General features: G+C 37.6%; 1 protein-coding gene across 4 annotated transcripts in view; it reads left to right on the top strand.

Moving 5' to 3' along the window:
• Positions 1-6: 6 nt before the first annotated feature.
• AMMECR1 (Alport syndrome, mental retardation, midface hypoplasia and elliptocytosis chromosomal region gene 1) overlaps positions 7-19,682 on the top strand; it is a 125,169-nt gene continuing 105,493 nt past the window's right edge. For 3 of the 4 annotated variants that reach the window (XM_014538821.1, XM_014538820.1, XM_014538822.1), the window contains exon 1: positions 28-523. In XM_014538821.1, coding sequence (XP_014394307.1) covers positions 54-523 — 470 coding nt within the window. In that variant the 5' untranslated portion in view covers positions 28-53. Of the gene's footprint in view, positions 524-19,682 lie in introns of all 4 variants that reach the window. The other variant, XM_005865204.2, reaches the window with a different exon arrangement.

Raw genomic sequence — 19,682 nt, forward strand, 5'->3', positions numbered from 1 at the left:
CCAGCTCGCCCACTTATGGGTCGGAAGCGCTGCGTGGGGGAGACTGTTCCAAGATGGCGGCGGGTTGCTGCGGGGTGAAGAAGCAGAAACTGTCCAGTTCGCCCCCCTCTGGCTCGGGTGGCGGTGGTGGCGCCTCCTCCTTCCACTGCAGCGGAGAGAGCCAGTGTCGAGCTGGGGAGCTGGGACTAGGAGGCGCCGGTACGCGGCTCAACGGGCTGGGAGGTCTCACTGGGGGAGGTAGCGGCAGCGGCTGTACCCTCTCTCCCCCCCAGGGCTGCGGAGGCGGCGGCGGGGGGATTTCCCTGTCGCCACCTCCGAGCTGCGGAGTGGGGACCCTACTTTCCACCCCGGCTGCCGCCACCTCTTCCTCGCCCTCCTCGTCGTCCGCCGCCTCGTCCTCATCGCCCAGCTCCCGGAAGATGGTGGTGTCAGCGGAGATGTGCTGCTTCTGCTTCGATGTACTCTACTGTCACCTGTACGGATACCAGCAGCCCCGGACTCCCCGGTTCACCAACGAGCCCTAGTGAGTACCTGTCCTCCGCCGCCCTCTCCCTTGCGCTCGGGATGGGGCTCATAGTTGAGGTAAAGTACGAGGCATGAGCCTGCCTCCCAGCCGGCGGCTGCTCCTGTCCCCTCTCGCTACCCTGGTCCCCGGATCCACTAGACCTAAGTCAGGGCACCCCGCGCTTTCTGCCCTCCAAAGGAAGCACCCCACACTTGGAGCAGGCTGCTGCTGCAAGAGACAGCTCACTGGCTCCCAGAGGTGTTCGATTTCTTTTTGCAATAACTTCGAGGAGTTTTGACCCTTCTCTCTTTCGCCACCCCGCTCCCCATCGCCTGGGATTTGGAGATCTGGATTACTCAAGGTGTTGACCTCTCCTCACTTTGGTTTCCATTACCTCCCCCACCCCCGTGAAAGTCCCGCCAGCATTCCCGCCTCGCACAAGGAGAGTTTCTAGCCCGTTGAAGGGTGAAAAAATAGCAACTATCCAACTTCTTTTCTGTTAGTGATGGAACTTAGCACCGGAGCTTATGAGGTTCCCATATTTTCATTTGGGTTTCCTTGTGTCCTGGGGAGGGAGGAGGTTTTTAAAAATCACATTTTCTCTTACTACCTATTTTTATCCGAACAAACCCATTAAAATGTGTTTCGAAGCACACCGCCAGCTCTCTCACATTTGAGGAGTGAGACTTTTTTTTTTCATTCCACCGTCTGAGTAATATAGCTCATTCAAAGAGAGCTGTCCCTATAGAGCTACTGTCAGTTTGTACATTAAGCGTACATTCGCTTTTGTGTCGATTTCACTTTTAAGAAATCTATGTTAGACTTGAGGATTTGAGAAATAGGTAATCCCAACAGTGTGTAGAAATTTTTATGGTTTCCTTTGGTTTTGTACTTTTAGTTATTTTACCGTTTAAGTGTGTGGTTGAAATTGTTTAAAATAGCTCTATTACAGCTAAAAGCCAGGCTACTTCTGATCCGTGTCCATTTGGATGTGTGGGAGATGGGGCATATGGTTTTTTTTAAAAATGTGTAAACTGATTGTAACCTGACTTTTTGAGTTAAATGCTAGACAGAATGTAAAGCCCAAGGAAGGGCAGAACAACAAAGAGGGAGATTGTTTTTATTATGAGTACTTAACATCAACAAGAAAAATAATAGAGAAAATTTTCAGATAAATTTATACTGAAAAGTATCAACCCTTTTGCTAGTTAAGTGCCCCCTGTCCCCATATCATAAATACCTGAATGGATATTTTTTATAACTTCTTTTTTTTTCACTTTGTGAGATTAGGGGGATTATACTGCTACTGAATAAGTACAAACACTTATGCCTAGACTAAAAATATTAACTTAATGTGTAAAGTGGAAATTACAATAAAGTGTCCTGGAAATTGTAATTTTGCATTGTTTGTTTTCTTTGACTTTGATATTTTAAATGTATTTAAGTTTGTATGACTCCTCTGTGGTCTGTGCATTTTCTTTCAGACTTTGTTCATCTTTGGGCATTGGTTCATGAGAAATGCATGAAATGGCATCCAGACTGACACTGTCAAATAAATATCTTTATAAATTTCATAGTTTTTATTCTAGGAACTTAAGTCCTAAAGCCACACCTTTACTTAGCCAATTTGTTTTTTTGGTTAAGAAGTAAAATTCATTTTGAAAAGACTGCCATGTAAAAACAAAACGATGAAATATTTATTAGCGTGACTCACTTATTTGTGACTCTTCTGCCTTCTCTTGGATGTCTATGATGTATTAGAGCCAGTCCTGGGATGATACATAGGTTGGCTCTGCAAAGTCATGGGACTGCAAAAATTCACTTGTTTAGTTACATGAGTTTGGCAAAGGCTGTTTTACTATTCATGCTCCATTGCTCCAAAGCATATGAGAACACACTTTCAGGAGGTGCTATTTTCACACATTTTAAAGTGAGTTTGGGTTAACTGAATGACTGGAACACAAATTTTAAAAGTAAAGAGAGCTTGACCAGTTCATATGGAAAATGCTTTAGAAAATTTAACAGTGGCCACTTTGAACATGTACTGAGGTGTTGTTTCTCTTCTAATACCCCATCCACTGGATTTCTTTTCATGGAAATAAACATAAAAATATGACACACTTTCAATTTCTGTGGATATGTTGAAATGATAGTGGAAGAATAGTAACTATTATCATTTAGCTGTCCTTGAATGTGTCATGTATTCTACAGAACAACTAATTTAGAAAAGACATTGAACATGACCAAGGGGAGAATGAAAGTTCACTTAAGTGGAAAGAGGATTGCATCTTCTTTTCATTTATCTTAAAGTCACTTTTTGAAATGTACTGCGTAAAATTCAGGAAAATTGCTTAAAAGCAGTGTTTGATTATGGGAGTGAAATAGCTATAATCACTTGACAGTCAGTACCTTAGTAACTACCACACATTTTATTTCTGTTTTACATACAGGGGGGCAAAAGTAGGTTTACAGTTGTTTGTATGGAAAATACTACAATAATTAATAAGTAATACAAGAATAAACTCTGTTTTTCGTGTACTCATGACTGTACACCTACTTTTGTCCCACCCTGTATTTAACAGCGTTGTGTACTTATTAGTATGACTTTGTGCTGGGGGCCATAAGACATAAATGGACATATTGCTTTTTTCTCCTCAGAGTTATTAGTATCATATCATGAGCAGTGGTGTTTCAGATCCTGTCTCTGTCCACCAGAAGACCTGCTTTTGACAGTTTGAGATTCTCATGTGTAAAAGCACACCTTTCCATCCCTTCCCAGGACCTTTCTGTGAAAAATCTGTAACTGATGAAATCTGCCTTTTATAGGTTTAAAAGTCCTAGATTCATCAGTTATTTGTCCACTCTGAAAGGTTGTTAGAAATTTCCAGTGTTTTGGGATTGGGGTGGGGGAATATCAGTATATGAACAGGCTGTATGGATACAAATTCCTTACCATGGCTGCTGTTTCTTGGAGCACCTACCTCACTGCAGAGAGCCAACAGTAGTTAGAGCTTGGGAGGGCAGTGGAAACTTGTTTAATGGAAGACAGGTAACATTTGTGCATTACTAAAGCCTTCATTTCAGTTGTACAGTTGTAACAGGCACATTTTTTTTCAAGCCATGATAAAAACATGTCTTGAGGTGCATTTAACTATTAAAAGTCAAGCTCTTGGATTTATATGTGGGATCCTAGTTAGCCATGTTATAGGAAACCATTTGCTACTATAAAGGGATCCACTGTGCCAGGTGTTGAGCCAGTTAGACTTCAGAGCAGTCATTCTCAATCTTGGCTGCACGTCGAATCACTGGGGAATTTTGTTTTTTTAAGCTTGATTTTTTAAATATATATTTTATATTTTTTTAATTGATTTCAGAGAGGAAGGGAGATAGAGAGAGAAACATCAATGATGAGAGAATAATTGATCGCCTGCCTCCTGCATGCCCCCTACTGGGGATCAAGCCTGCAACCCAGGCATGTGCCCTTGACCATAATTGAACCTGAGACTCTTTGGTCCACAGGCCATCGCTCTATCCACTGAGCCAAACCAGGTAGTGATGGCGAACCTTTTGAGCTCGGCGTGCCAACATTTTGAAAAACCCTAACTTAACTCTGGTGCCGTGTCACATATAGAAATTTTTTGATATTTGCAACCATAGTAAAACAAAGACATATTTTTGATACTTACTTTTTATATTTAAATGCCATTTAACAAAGAAAAATCAACCCAAAAAATGAGTTCGCGTGTCACCTCTGACAGGCGTGTCATAGGTTCGCCATCACTGACTAGGGCATCACTGGGTAATTCTTTAAAATGTGGATGCCTGGGTCCCAACCCCAGAGATTCTGGTTTAATTGAACTTAGATGGGGCCTGGGCATCAGGATTATTACTAGTAAAAGCTCCCCAGCTGATTTTAATATGTAGCTGAACTGGAATACTGGTTTTATTCGAATAAGCCTTTCTGCTGAGATTCAGATTAATTTGGTCTGGGGTGGTGCCTGGGGACCCATATTTTATGAGCACGCTGGGTAATTTTGTTAAACAGCCCGTTTGGGAAACACTTGCAGTGTGGTCTGCAGAAGACATCAACTGGGAACTTGTTGGAAATGGAGGCTCTCGGGCCCCACCTCAGACCTGCTGAGTTAGAATCTGCATTTTAACAAGCTCCCCAGGTGATTCTTAGGCACATTAAAGTTTGAGGAGGAGTGGTTCTCTAACATACATCTTAATCTCCTGTAGTGCTTGTTAAAACACAAATTGCTGGGCCCCATTCCCAGAGTTTCTGATTCAGTTGGTCTGGGGTGGGGCAGTGAATTTACATTTCTAACAAGTTCCCTGGTGATACTGCTGCTACAGCTCCCAGGACCACGTGTTAAGCCCCTCTGGGTTAGGGAGTAGGGAGGACCTGAATACTACTTGAGCCATGAGAAGGTAATGGTAATCTTCACTGCCATTTTCCAGTATGAAACTTCCTGCTTCCATGTCACTATCCTTTATCATGTTCTTTCTAATTTAGCACCGGTCATATTGAACGCTGCCTTGATCATAACAAGAATCTGGGGTTCTTGGGATGTTTTGCTGAGGGGGAAGACTGACTTGGAAACCTGTAGGTAGTATGATTTTATATTTTTCCAGATATTGTTAAATGTGAGGGGCACATTTTAGGAGTTAAAAACAGCACAAATATGTTATCTTACAGTGAGTTGTATTGATTTTAATAAGTAAAGCCCCCTTCTGTTTCCATAAAAATGCTTTGATGATTAGCTTACTAAATAACATGTTTTTTAAGATTTTGAAAGCTTTACTTACACTTATGCATGCTGGATTGTATTTTAAGAATTTACCCTATTGACAAAGAAATATAAAAGGATCCTGCAAAGGCACTGGGATTGCTCAGTCTTATATCTTTAATGCTGTGTTGCATGTCATGTTCCATGAAATTTTAATCTTCTTACCACCATTGAAGTTAATGCAATACTACATTTATACTACATTTTGTATAGACCATAGCACATAAAAGATACTTTACTATTAAACATCAATAAGTGTGGTTTTCCATTACAATTAATACAATGCCTTTTTTTTTTTTTACAAATCTCCTGGCCATGCAGATGTTTAGAGACTTTGATCAGGATTTTGAACAGTTAACTCTTTCTTATCTTGGTACAGTAGTCAAATTACTGTTTTTCAGTGTGCTTGGTAGGAATTACATTGTGTTAGGGAGGTGAGGCAGGTACTTTGTTTCACCAAAACAGTAACAATCCTATTGCACACTAGTAAAAAAAAAATGATAAGGCAGCTCAGGTCAAAGCGATATTAAATCATCATTTTAAACACAAGCTATTATTTTTCTACGATGTCTTTTTTTATGAAAACTGACCATAATAGCTGGAAGGTGTATCTGTCTATTGCAGATGATGCTACTAGGCTATACAGATTTCCTTATCCATGCTAGCAAAATGGTCATGTCTACTTTTTCTTTAAAAAAATACATTTTCTGAAAAATTGAGCATTTTTGAAGGTATGGGTTGTTTTCCAACATGTTGATTTCCATTAGAAGGCAATCTGTTGTCCTATCTTACTGATAAGAAAGCAGGCATGCTCCCTCCCCCTGCCCAGTTGTCATTAGTGCTGTAAAAAGGATCAGCGACTGGGATGAAAGGATGTAGAAATATAAATTACAAATTATTTTTATATCCGTGAATAAAGGTATATGTAGGGCCAGGTATATTTAGTTAAACAGAAAAACTTGATGCTTATTTTACCTTCTCTCCCATATGGCCAAAGGGAGTAATAATGTAGCTCATAATTTTCTTGTTTATGAATTGTGTTTTTGCTGTGTTCAAGTCCTAATTAGTGAGTGGCAACTAAGAAAGAATCTCTGCTGGGATCTCTTAAGTCCAATAGAAAGAAAGACTACGACTGAGAACGTGAAAAATGCCCTGTTAGCCCATGCATGAGTTGTTTATCACAAACACATACTAACATTCACATTGTTTTCTTTAAAAACTGTACACTTTTTGAAATTATATTTGTGTAAAACACTATCAGTTATTACTGTAATGGATTATAATTTTGAAGTCAGTTGTGCTTCCCATTTATAGACCATTTTACTTTTTGAGAATGTATATGTGTGAAACACTAAAACTTGTGCAATGAGATTAGTACGAGTTCCTTATTTCAATGGGCATTATTCTGTTCTCTAGATGTCACACGTGCTTGCCTGTTTTAAAGCAGTACAATCACCAGGGCTTTTACAATTTAAATTTTCTTAAATGGCCTTTTTTCCTCGAACTCATGTAATAATGTCTTTTTTTGATACTGTTCTGAATCAATTAAGCTAAATAAGTGAGGACCAACAGTAAAAGCCTGAGGCTGCCAAGAATGGACTTTCAATGTGTAAGCTGTCTTTCCACACAGTAACTGGGCAGTTGCTCACAGGACAGTGGAGACAGTGTGGGAAGCCATTGGTTGTGTAGATGGGAAGAGTAGATTCCCAACAGTAAACTTATTTAGAGTTGAGCTTCTGAAGTTAGTGTTGCTAAGAGCAAAATGGAGCCACAAGCTTATGCAGTAAAAAGAAAAGAGTCTAAAGGAAGAAATATGATGTAATAGTATAGTTGGTTGGGTGGAGCATAATTTATGTTGAGTCCAACTCTTAAGTGGCATCTTTTTTTTTTATCAAGTGTGGGTGTATTTTCTACAGCCCTCAATGTACCATACTTTCAAACTTGCTCAACCTTAAAAATGTTAGTGTTGAATAGCTGAGTGGAAATTATATGTCACTGGGAAAAAAGCTATCTTTTTTTTTGTTTGTTTTTTGTTCTTAGCATATACATTATGCTGAATTCCGTGGTTGGACACCAGAGAAATAGAAAAACTAGTTATATACTCACAGAGCTGACAGTGTTGCTCAAGATATGATACAAATATCAAAGTCACTTAAAATGCTTACAACACAGTATATAATAATTATAGATTAGTTTAATACATGAAAAATATTGTACATAAACATGCTAATGACCTTGAATAAAGGAGTGGTCAGGAAGAAGGCTTTTGAGAGGATAACTTTTGAGCCAAGGTTTTAAATGGCAAAGGTACAAAAATTATTGGTGAAGAGTCTATATACCACTAGATCTTGAAGTCTTACTTGGTTGCTCTCAAACCGGTTGCTGTCACCACCACACCCCTTGCCACAGTAATTGGGGATTCCCAGCAGCTGTCTTTAGTCAGCAACTTGCACTCTCAGCATTCTCCATACCACTCCCCTTGCTAAGCTCATAAAACTTCAAGGAAATTAAAGTAGCCTTTTGTCTTTGGAACACTTTGGAAAAGCTGGATAAGAGCTATTCGATCAGATTATAGGGTTTTTTTGTATTAATAAGAGAACAGCATTTGTAGAAGAGTTCTTTAGAATGTAAGATGAATTGAAAGAAGAGTCTCAAGGTAGAGATTAGCTAGGCTTAAATTTATGAGGGCAGTAGGAAAACTGTCATTGAAAAAAATGGGGAAGCCAACCCAGGGGCAGAATTGTGAAAATAGGAATGTTATGAAATTAAGAAGTGGAAAAAGTTATCAGCATATGTAGGAACTTGCACTGAAGGGCCAGGTTTTGTGTAGGAATGGAAAGATTGCAGCTCACCTGTTTTTGGCTTCCATCATTACCTTTTTTTTTTTCCTTTGGCTCTGTGCCTAGCTATTCTTGTGCTCAGAAAAAGTTTGTTCAACAGCTCTGTTGGAATGGCTATGAAATTTGATCACAAGTGTAAGAACCTCCCCTTTCTCCTCACCTATTCCCAACTGTATCTAATTTGAGAGAAAGGAGAGGAGATATGTTGGATGAAGTATAAAGATAGCTGAGATAGCTTTTGGATGAGGACCTGAAATTAGGTGATTACATATGAGTAAAGAGGCTTTGCAGAAGAAAAAAAAAATCTGCCAAATTCCCATTGCTAGGGGAGGCGAAAGGGGGAGAGGCTTTGGGCATAACTCATAGTTTATAAGCCTGAGGAGCCAAGAGGATGATGGTGCCATTAAAAAAGATGGAAGACAGATGGGGAGGAGAAATAGCAAGAAACAAATAGTTGGTCAAGTGAAATCAGATTTCTTAATATGTGTATTTCAAGTGTTGGCAATTATCAATATTACTTCTTTTTTCAATTAGCAGAACCATAGAGCAGTGACAGTGCTATTGTGCTGAGTTAGTGGGTCTCGGGATCGCTCCAGCCTCCTTCCCACCTCCCCAGTTGTGACTTTGAGCCGCTCAAATGGGTGGAGATCAATGATACATTTTAGCTTTGTATTGCTAATAAAGACACCTGACAGAATGTTGGCTTTCCCTATTGTAGGTTTATACATCTTCTCAGTCTTCAGGCTTATCAATTTGTAAAGCAGTCAGCATTTCTTATATTTCCTTATGTGTGTATCATAGCACAGCCTTCAGCAAAATAGAGCCTCGCGGAGGACCATCTCAGGAACTTGTAGTTTCAGATTTTGGATTAAAGGATATTTATGAAAGATTGGAAGTACTGTCTGGTAGTAGATTCTAGGTCCCATGTCCTCAAGCCTAGAAAGGAAAGAATCAAGCTGGTTCTGTTTTGCAGCTTTGCTCAACAATGAAGGAAGGATGTTATCAATGTAAAGGATCAGCCATATTGCTTTATGATCTTTGCAATCTTCAGTGGATGGGCAAATATGAAAAGTTCTGTTGAGTCCAGGCCTACTAATATTAGCTTTTAAAATAAGGTCTGTGATAGTGTTGATGATTCTCGCCTTTCCCCTATCTCTTTCATTTTACAGATAATCCACACTGTGACCCAAAGCCACATGCAGTGCTGGGAGATTACAGTTGACTGTATTATACAATATCCTGCCAGAAGATGCTGACCAGATCTGTAGTAATGGAAAATAATGAGATTGACCTGACAGTCTATATAGCTTGCCTTGCCATTCCATGTACTTTCTGTAAGCATATGGCATGCAATTCTAGTAACATATCTTATCTTGAGATCTTGGATTGCTGCAAGGTGGTAGTCCTAGATTCTGTGCTTTGCTTCAGGCATTAGTGGACCTTTGAGTCATTCTCATAGAATGGAATCTATGAAAAACTGGTCTTGTTGCTGTCAGCCTAGAGTTCCCATTGTGTCAGCCTCAAAGAAATCCTCATGTGCTAGTCATATCAGTGTGCTTCTTCTCTGTGATTTTAATATTCTTTATGTAGCCTAACAACCACACAGTTGGGTATAGGCTGTTTGGGGTGCAAATAGATTATTAGCTGGTGAAACTTGGACCTCAGTATATACATCATTGTAGTAAGACAAATACTCTGTATCCTGATTTTGAACAACGGTGAGGTAAGTGTTTAGAAAGATGATGGGTGCTTTTTTACATCCTTTTTAAAATATGGTAAGTGGAAGATGGTGTTGATGATTTATTCACTAGCGAAGAATCTTATGAAGTCTTCTGGCCTTTTTTTCCATGTTGGAGTGTTGCTCTTAGTGCATTTCATGAAGTTCCTCATAGTTAAATCAACCAAACAAATAAAAGCTTGTTTTGCTTATTTCCCATTACAAACAAAAAACTTGTCCCTACATTGTCCCGGTACAATTTGTAGAATAGCACTTTGATATTAGGAGTAGATTCCCTGCAGTCATTGGTTAAAATTTTTTTGTTCAGTTCATGGATCTATGTACCCCACATTCTTGTCAGTTCAAAAAACCCTCACAAGAACAAATGGGAACGATACCACTTCTATTTCTCTGACACTAATAAGGTGATATATGGTTTGTGGTATACTTCACTTTATAAACTCCTCTAACCACTGTCATGTTTGGCAAGTTGTTTTCCAGAAATCTGCTCTTCCACACTGAATGCATTATCTCTGTGGAGAAACAGTCACACAGGGCTGGAGGCAGGAATAGAGGGCATGTGGGAATCAAGGAGGGAGAAAAATGACATTATAGTCAAGTGAGGTGAATCCAGGATTCAGGGCAGAAAAAGGAAACTGAGTGCATGGTCTGGAGTAGGAGTGCATATTTTACATTATACAAACCTAGATGTTCCTCCTTTAGAACCAATGGCCATGGCACTCTTGTTAAAAATATATTCCTATCAGAAACAGATGCATAGCATTAAATTGAATAATATAAAAGCACTCACATATAGGTCCCTTGAGGACTTCCAAGAGACCACATTGAAAATCATTCCTAGAGTGTTCTCAGAATGAGACCTCTAGGTAAGTTTGGGAGCTGTGGAACAAGTAGCATAAGCATACCCCAAATGGATAAATGTAGCCACACTCTGGTCAATAGCCTTTAACATTTTTTTTTCTTGTCTATGAGCATAGTTATAAATCCTGAGGTAATTAGATGTATCTTATTTTTAGGCCTGTGTATTTAGGTATTCATAACCTCTACTTAGATATATGAACTTTCTTTTATATAGCTTGTTTACAGTTATTCTCCATAACAAAGATTATGGAACAGGTAATATTAAATGATAGACCCAGCTATAGTTTTTCATTGCAGAATGCAGTCATAAGAATGCATCCCATTGTGCATATGCATCTTTCTGTACTTTGTCACCAGTGTTAATTAATAAGTCAATCTGATTTGCAAATTACATTGTCACGGATAACTGGAGTATCAGCTATTTTTAGTTAATCAGTTTTTCTTTAATCATATAGATCAGCAGTTTTCAACCAGTGTGCCACAAGATGTGCTGAAAGAAGTTTTAAAACATGCAATACCTGACTACTTAGTCAGGGGCACTGACCTCTTTTCTCTTAGATTGTCAAATACAAAAATGACAATAGCCAACACAATAGCCATCCAGTGTGAGTGAATCAAAATACCTATTTTTAGAGACAGACTCATAGATAGAGAACAGGCAGACAGCTCTGGTTGAGGGGTGGAGGGGTTGAATGAAAAAGAACCAAAAAAATAAAAAAAGAACCCATGGAAATGGACAACAGTGCTGATTGCAGGGGTGGAGGTAGGAGAGGGCATAGAGGGGAAATAAATGGTGGTGGGGGAAAAAATTATACCTATTTTTTTGTCTGACCAGCAAAAAATATATTTTTTTGGTGTGCCACACAATTTTAGTAATTAGCTTATGTGTGCCATGAGATAAAAATAGCTGATATAGATGTATGTTTCTTTTAGCAAGTTTATTTACTTACTGTGGTAAAAAAAATAACATGAGATCTACCTTCTTAACAAATTTTTAAGTGTTTAATACAGTACCGTTAACTGTAAACACCATGTTTAGCTTGTTTTATAAAGGTACATAATAGTGGCACTACCTAAGCAACTATTTTTTCATAGAAATTTTGAGAATCTTTTAAAATTTATCCTTACAAACATGTATTATTATTATTATTTGTTTGTGTGCCCACCACCCAAAGTCAAATTGTCTTCTGGAAGATCATTCACAAACACGTATTAGAGATGCACAAAGCCTAATTACAGTAGAACTTTGAGGTTTATTTATTTTTTTTACGCTTTGAATTATTTATTTTTCCAAACTTACTGAAAATTATGCATAGACTAGATTAAAAACATAAAGTCAGAAGTATCCATTTAAAAAAAAATGTTTCAAACTTGTAGCATCTCAATATTTGACCTGGCAGTTATCATTTACTTAAAATACCTGTATTTGAAAAGAACTTGATTTTCTAGGTTACCTTTTAGGTTGTCATTCTCATCCTCTGTTCTTTAGAGCTTTCTAATGAATTTTCTAATAATATAAGGAAATGTCTTTGATAGGTAGAAACTTTGCCCTATTCACCCACTTTTAAAGGGAGAAGGAGCTAGGCATTAAAGGAGAACATTAATTTTGACAGTTAAGCCTGATACCTGATATTTCTGAGGAAATGTGTTTTCTAGAGAGGTGAAAAATTGGAAGACACCTTTCCTAATGGGATATTTTAACTAAAGCCTTTAATTCCATATGTGTATATATAAACCACTTTAGTTAAGTAATTCTCGAAATTGCTTCTTATAGTGTACACACTTCTAATGAAAAGCTCACATCTAAATGTGGTAGTAACAAATGTGAAATATTAGATATGATCAAGTCATGAGTCTTGAAAGTTATTTGTCCTGTTGTCTGCACAACCACTGTGAGGTTCTTTATCATTAGCAGAGCTGTAGACATATTATCACTGAATTTTAATGTATTAATTTGGATTTTGGAGCAGTTTCAAGCTTCCATTTAGAGAGGATGGTTTTGCAATTCTGAAGAGGAAAGTAGAATTTCCACCATGATTATCCCTTTGCTTATAGGCATTTAAAAATGAATATTCGTTCAAGCTTCAAGACTTATTTGCCAGCATTATCCTAAGACGGTGTGTTTTACATCAAAACCTATCTCTTATTCTAAGCTAGTACTGCTCTTCATAATATGGTCAATTTTAATATTTCAGTTCAACAAGTAATATAGCTGTTATGGGTGGAACATTGTGCTAGGCTACTTTTTGGGTATGTGTGAAATGTCTGTAAAACAGGCATAAGCCATGCTGCCTGCCCTTAGAAAGCTTGCACTCATTGAGGAGACCAGATTCATGAAACAAATAATGAGATCATACATGATTTAATAGCAAAATGAGTGATGGAGACAATGAGGTCTATAACAGTTTGGACAAAGACTAATGTGGGCTGGAGTTATACATGAAGACTCCATAGACAAAATAGGATTTGGGCTGGGTACACCTTTCATAGATGAATAAAGCATTCTAAACAGGAAACAACTGAAAGACACAGAGGTCAAAAGGAGCATTATACAGTAGTCACTGGGTACCAATCAAAGGTAGATTGGGGGTGGGAGGATCATAACAAGAAAGGGCACCTGTCAGGAGACTGTTGCTAGAATTCAGGCATTGGGAAATGAAGGTCTGCCAGGTGACAATTTTAAACTATTAATGGCCTGTGAATTGCTTCTTTCTTGGTAAAGTTTCTCTTTTATCCTGTTAATTATGCCTCAGCAGCTCCTTTAATGTCATGAATGTCATGAAGCCTGGACAAGAAATAACACAAGCAGGAGTCTGCTGTGTAGACAAAGTGCTTTCATTCATCAATAGATATTCAGCATAAGTCAGTTAGATTAACATTGATTACATCACCCTTTGCTTGAGTGTCTTCTATACTCAGTATTCTTTTTTCTTCTTCTAAACTTCAGTGTATATAACATGAATTTTGAAAAGTTGAGTAGCTACAAAGATTATGTAATTTAAAAATGGAACTACCCTAATTGCTATAATATAAATAAATGGCTTCAAACCACTTTTTCTCCCCAAATTAATTTAAAAAGTTTACTTCGATGTTGCAAATGTAACCCACATAAGGTGGGTACTGGGAATTACAATGATTATAGGAGGATTGAGTATTAATTATTGAATGATATCATTTATTAAATTAGCTTAGACATAGATTAGTCTAATAAGTATATTCCTTATAGTTCTTAACATGCCCTATTCAATAATGCTCCAGCTCTAAGACAGTGGTCGGCAAACTGCGGCTCGAGAGCCACATGCGGCTCTTGAGCCACATGCGGCTCTTTGGCCCCTTGAGTGTGGCTCTTCCACAAAATACCACGTGTGGGCGCGCATGTACAGTGCAATTGAAACTTCGTGGCCCATGCGCAGAAGTCAGTATTTTGTGGAAGAGCCACACTCAAGGGGCCGAAGAGCCGCATGTGGCTCGCGAGCCGCATTTTGCCAACCACTGCTCTAAGATACAAACTATAGTAGCAAAATCCTTAAACAAAATTCTAAAAAGTTTCCTGAATTACAATGAAACTGCATATTTTTATGTTGAACAACAATTACCCTTTGAAGAAAAAATTCTCAGCCTTTTGTTGATGCATTGTGTGTTTACCACCCAAAATCAAATCTTCTTCAGTCACCATATATTTGATCCCCTTTACCCTTTACCACCCTCCACTCCCCTTCCCTCTGGTAACCACCATAGTGTTGTCTGTGACTGTGAGTTTTTGTTTGTTTTTCTTGTTTGTTCACTTGTTGCTTTCAGTTTTATATCCCACATATGAGTGAAGTAATATGGTTTTTAATTTTTTCTGGCTTATTTCTCTTAGCATGATATTCTCAGGGTCCATTCATGTTGTCGTAAATGGCAGTATTTCATCTTTCCTTATGGCTGAGTAGTATTGCCATTGCATATATGTAACAAATCTTCTTTGTCCAATCATCTACTGAAGGGCACTTCAGTTGTTTCCCTGTCTTCCATGAGCAATGCTGCAATGAACATAGGGGTGCATCTATCTTTGCAGATATATGTTTTCAAATTTGAGGAACTCCCATACTGTTTTCCATAGTGGCTGTACCAGTTTACATTCCCATCAGCAGTGAATGAGAGTTTCTTTGTGATCACTGTAAATTTTATTTTAGTAACTCTTCTTTTTTCATTCTCCAGAATATGTTTCAGAATATGAGGAAATTATTTCCCAATTATGAGACCAATCTCTGACAAGTTCTAGCCACATAATCACGAAAGTTGTGCCAGTATACTCAGGAAGTAAAAAGCAACACTAGCACAATGCTTATTAACAGTGTAGTCTGTTTTTGTTTATGAATAAATGAACTCTCCCTCATATCAGAGCCTTGAATTATGAATAATATGTACTTTGAATTATATATTACAACAGTGATGTGAAGAAATGCCAGATGTTAAAAGACAATGATAGTAATAAAATATTTTTGAATCAAAGTTTTTGAAGAAGTATAATGTGTTAGTTAAATGTATAATACAGTACAGTTAACTGTAAACACCATGATCGTAGACCCCTACCCCATAATTGGGTAGGAGGCCAAATGGAATCCAGTGGTTCTTAGGACAGGCCACACTAAGGTCCCTGATCACTCTCAATATCCTTAACATTTTTATGAACAAAGGTGAATGCCCTCACTAGAATAAGGAGAGACAATTTTGCTTAAACCTGATTGAACAGTTTAGAGGCCCATTTCATTTTCACAGGCTTCAAACAATAGCCTTGTTAAATAGGCAATGGCCTCTATAGTGTGGAGCACAATCAAGTAAGGAAAAAAAAAGTCAGTGGTTTTTCCGGTTTGGCTGTGGCAAGAGAACAAGCAAATCCCATTTTAAAGTGAAAAAAATGGGTGTGGGTCCAAAGGGTCCTGGTTCCCTTCTTCATTGGGCTGCTGTTCTTAGAACTTTTGCTCTATTTCAGTTCAGTCTAGAGAAATTCAGGTCAGTTTTTACAGAAGAGGAGAGGTTTAATCTTGAAGCTTCCTTTCACTTTCATGAAGATTATAAATATTCACTATTCTATAGTAAACATTCATTAACTCTTTACTAACTTAACTAATTTGCACCAACTCAGCAGGGCCACCTTCACTTTCCTGTCCTCAAAATTGTTATATTGATTTGAATACTTTTGACTCCCAATCTTTCCCACTCCAAAATTGAAGTATAAATCTAGGAATATGCTTCTCTTACTCTTTCTGAACATAATTTCTCTCTGGAGCTTTGACATTTTTGAGAGCAGCAGTCTTGGATATCCGAAGGCTTGGTAACAATTGCATTATAGAATTTTTACCACTTATTTTTTAGCAGTGTTTACCCACTTTGCATTATCTAGAAAGTTATTTACTGGTTCTGCTAGTGTTCCAGTTTGGGGAGCGGGTGGAGTGATGGGGGCTGAGAGGTTGTAAATTTATGACTTCCAGATTTTTTTCAAACAATGGGTTTGAATATCTACAGGAATGTATAAACACTGTTTAACTGGCCTGATTTTGAATTCAGGGCAGTGCTAGATCACAAAGGTTTCTAAAAGTTTTTCAAAGGAGGTTTTAAAGCAGAGATTAAGTGAGATATTCCATTGTGCTCCTTCTTGTGCCTTACCTGGAATTGGGTATCTTTTCCTCCATGTGTATAACAGACACCAGGAGTTACTTGGTGGATTTATTTGATAATGTTTGTTATTTGGGGACTGACCTGGCTATATGTAGCTGTATGGAGGAGGGTAAGAACATGTTTTTATGGCACTCAAGGAGGTATGGCATAAGCTTTAATCACCTGCTTATCTTTTACTCTATGATTCCATTCCTATAGGGGATTGGAATGTTTGGAAGGCCATTTGGTAATATTTATTTATTCTTTTTCTACTGTTTTGTTTTAAACTATAGGTTCCTATCTGTTTAAATAAATGCTCCTTTCTTTCCTAATATTTCTATAGTCAGAAGTTTTTAATCTGTTGCCCTAGAATTGATTTTAGGGGTTCAGCAAGCACACTGAATATCTACATTTGGTGAACAACAGGAATACTTTATTTGTTTTTATGGAAATTCTTGATGTGTCTACTTTCACATTAATATAATTTAGATGAAGAAAAACAGATTTAAAGAAACCTGACCCAAGAGATTATAAATTATCCTGAAAGCACAAATAATAATTTAGCATGTAATTTCCATCATAAAATGTTTTATGGCAGACTTGTTTATGTCATAGATCTGAGTCAAAGCTGAATTAAACACATTAGTCTTTAACTTATCCAAAATTAATATCATCTGGCTAAGAACCAACACTGCTTTACGACTCTTTATCATTTCCTTATATTAATCACCAGCAGTAGAAATTTGCTTTATTGGGGGGAGGCATTTTTTAAAACAATTTGTCACTTCCTGAGTGCTTGTTTAGTTTACAATGCAAAGAAAACATCTGAGCATAGTTGATGATAAGGATAGACTTACTAACTTAGCAACCTATTCACATATATTAGCCTTTACACAAGATTCAAATTCTTCACATTAATGTCTCAGCAAAATGAAAAATTGTTTAATCCTTAATTTAATGGTTACTCATAAATTCCTAAAATCGCAGATTTTAAGTCCATGAATTCTAAAGATACATAGTAGTGAAAACTTACCATGGTATATACTTTATTGTATGCTCATGCTGGTTTTTAAAAATATGTATGGAATATAACAGTGAAACTCTGAATGAATAATAGTATAAATATCAGAGACTACTATTGTTATTTTGAGTGATGTCCTCTATATCAAGGATCTGCTTAATTTAAATTGGTTTTCTCAGAAAAGATCTTAATGACTTTGTAATCACTCTTATAGTGTTTTTACAATTAAGTCAGTGATTCTCAACATTTTTGCAAAATAACTCTGTGCCCCTCCAAATTCAGGGAATTCTAAGTGCTACTTTAAGAGGGGCAGGGCAGTTATATGGAAAGCATTGTGTGTTCATTCTCCACCCCCCCCTTCTACCTTTTTCCCTCTCACCTACTCACACAAAGGTATAAGCATGTTTATTTCATATCATGCCTGTGACTTAAACTCATTCAGGACTCCCCAGAGCTCTCCAAATGAATAACCACTTATAATATGTTTGACATCTCCTAAATTAGTATTAGAATAATGTCAAAATTTTTCATAATTTGTATTTTGGTTTGGCAGCATTATAATGAATGATTAATTGTGTGTGATAAAATAGTAAATGTTCTATTGAAATGTTCTTACTTTGATGTTCATGATTCGTTATTAAAATCAAGACTTAGAGCTTATAATCACCATCTTTCTCATTTCATCTAAGAAATACATTGAAACTTTTCCTTGGTAACCTTTCATCTGTTATTACTCTAGGCATCGAGCAAGATGCTATGCCTTCAGTCCCACCACAACTCAGATAAGTCATATGCTCTCATGTTCTTGTATTTAAAATTAAATTTTCTGAATCTTTTTTAAAGAGGTATATTTTTAAAATACTTGAAATGCAGCCAAATGTTAACAATAAATGCTTTTTTTATTGAATCTGTTATCAGAAAACACATTCATTTCCTTGTAGTTATCATAAGTACAATGGATTGTAAATTTAGGCTTGATCATATTTTCTCTTTTCTAATTTCATGAATACTTCAGCCTACCAATTTATGTGTAGATATCACCAGGGATTCCACATATTATTTTTTTTGTATTTTTTCTGAGCAATTTTAAGAACTGAAGTTTGCAGTCCTTTTAGAAGACACCAATTCCAGAATGATTTTCAAACCGAAGTGGGAATTTCCAGAATATTGGAGTAATCACATCAGAAAATCTACTCCTCTGTAAAAGCAACATGAACACTGGCAAACATTTGCAAAACCAACTTTTTTAGAATTCTGGAAATTAACCAAAGACTTCCAACAACCTGGAGAGCATTTATGTATTAAAAATAGCTAATTTTTGGTAACAACAGTGAGCTTTGTTGTGTTTTAACTTGCCTCAGTCCTATCTCCCTTTCCACAAGGAAACCAGCAACCTTGCTCCCACAGTAGTTATGGGAAGCAGCAACCACTGGAGGGGTCAAGCTTCCCAAATATCCCTATCCCCAGAGAATTCTCACTATTTGACCTGCCTGGCAGCTCCATCCCATTCACAAGGCTTGCATTTATTTGACCTGGTTTATTCTTGCTCAGTGGAAGAGCCTTATCCTCGGGGCATTTGTTCAAAACAACCAGGGGCAATTGTTTGACATTGTACCTGCCTGAGGTAGTGATACAGATACCAGGAGAGTCAAAGAAGAGGCTGACCAAAAAACTTAAAAGGAGGATATGGGGATGAGATAAGGGGTTTTGAAAAGCTCCAAGATATTCCTGGGTATCTAGAAGACCCCACACAGATGCAGAGTTGTGTGCATGACCAGGAAAGACCTGAGAAGGCCCTACTCGCTCACCTCTGGCTGACCTTGAGAACCTATGGAAGCAGGAAATGAAGACTAAAGCAGTATTATAAACTGCTGGAGAATATAAGGCATGCCCTAGCACACCTAGGTTACCTCGGCAAAGGGTGAAAGATCTGTTGGTTAAAGACTTTTTCCAAAATTTCTATCCAATCATTAGCTGACCCCTAAGCTAACAGCAGAGACTTCAAGTGGCCACACATGACAGGGAATAGTCCAGGAATTAGTCCAGGGCAGTCACTAAACAAACAGCAACAGCTACAACAAACCGAGAGGAGGGATCTGATTTCCAAACTTGTTATATAATACTATTTAAAATGTCTATTTTCAGCAGAAAAATACAATCAAAGAAATATGTAAGTATGGCACGTATACAAGTAAATACGCAGTCAATAGAAACTGTCCCCGAGGAAGCCCATATATTGCGCTTACCAGATAAAACTTTAAATAAGCTATTATAAATAAATAAATAA

Source organism: Myotis brandtii, unplaced genomic scaffold, assembly GCF_000412655.1.
Source record: "Myotis brandtii unplaced genomic scaffold, ASM41265v1 scaffold199, whole genome shotgun sequence".
Taxonomy (NCBI): domain Eukaryota; kingdom Metazoa; phylum Chordata; class Mammalia; order Chiroptera; family Vespertilionidae; genus Myotis; species Myotis brandtii.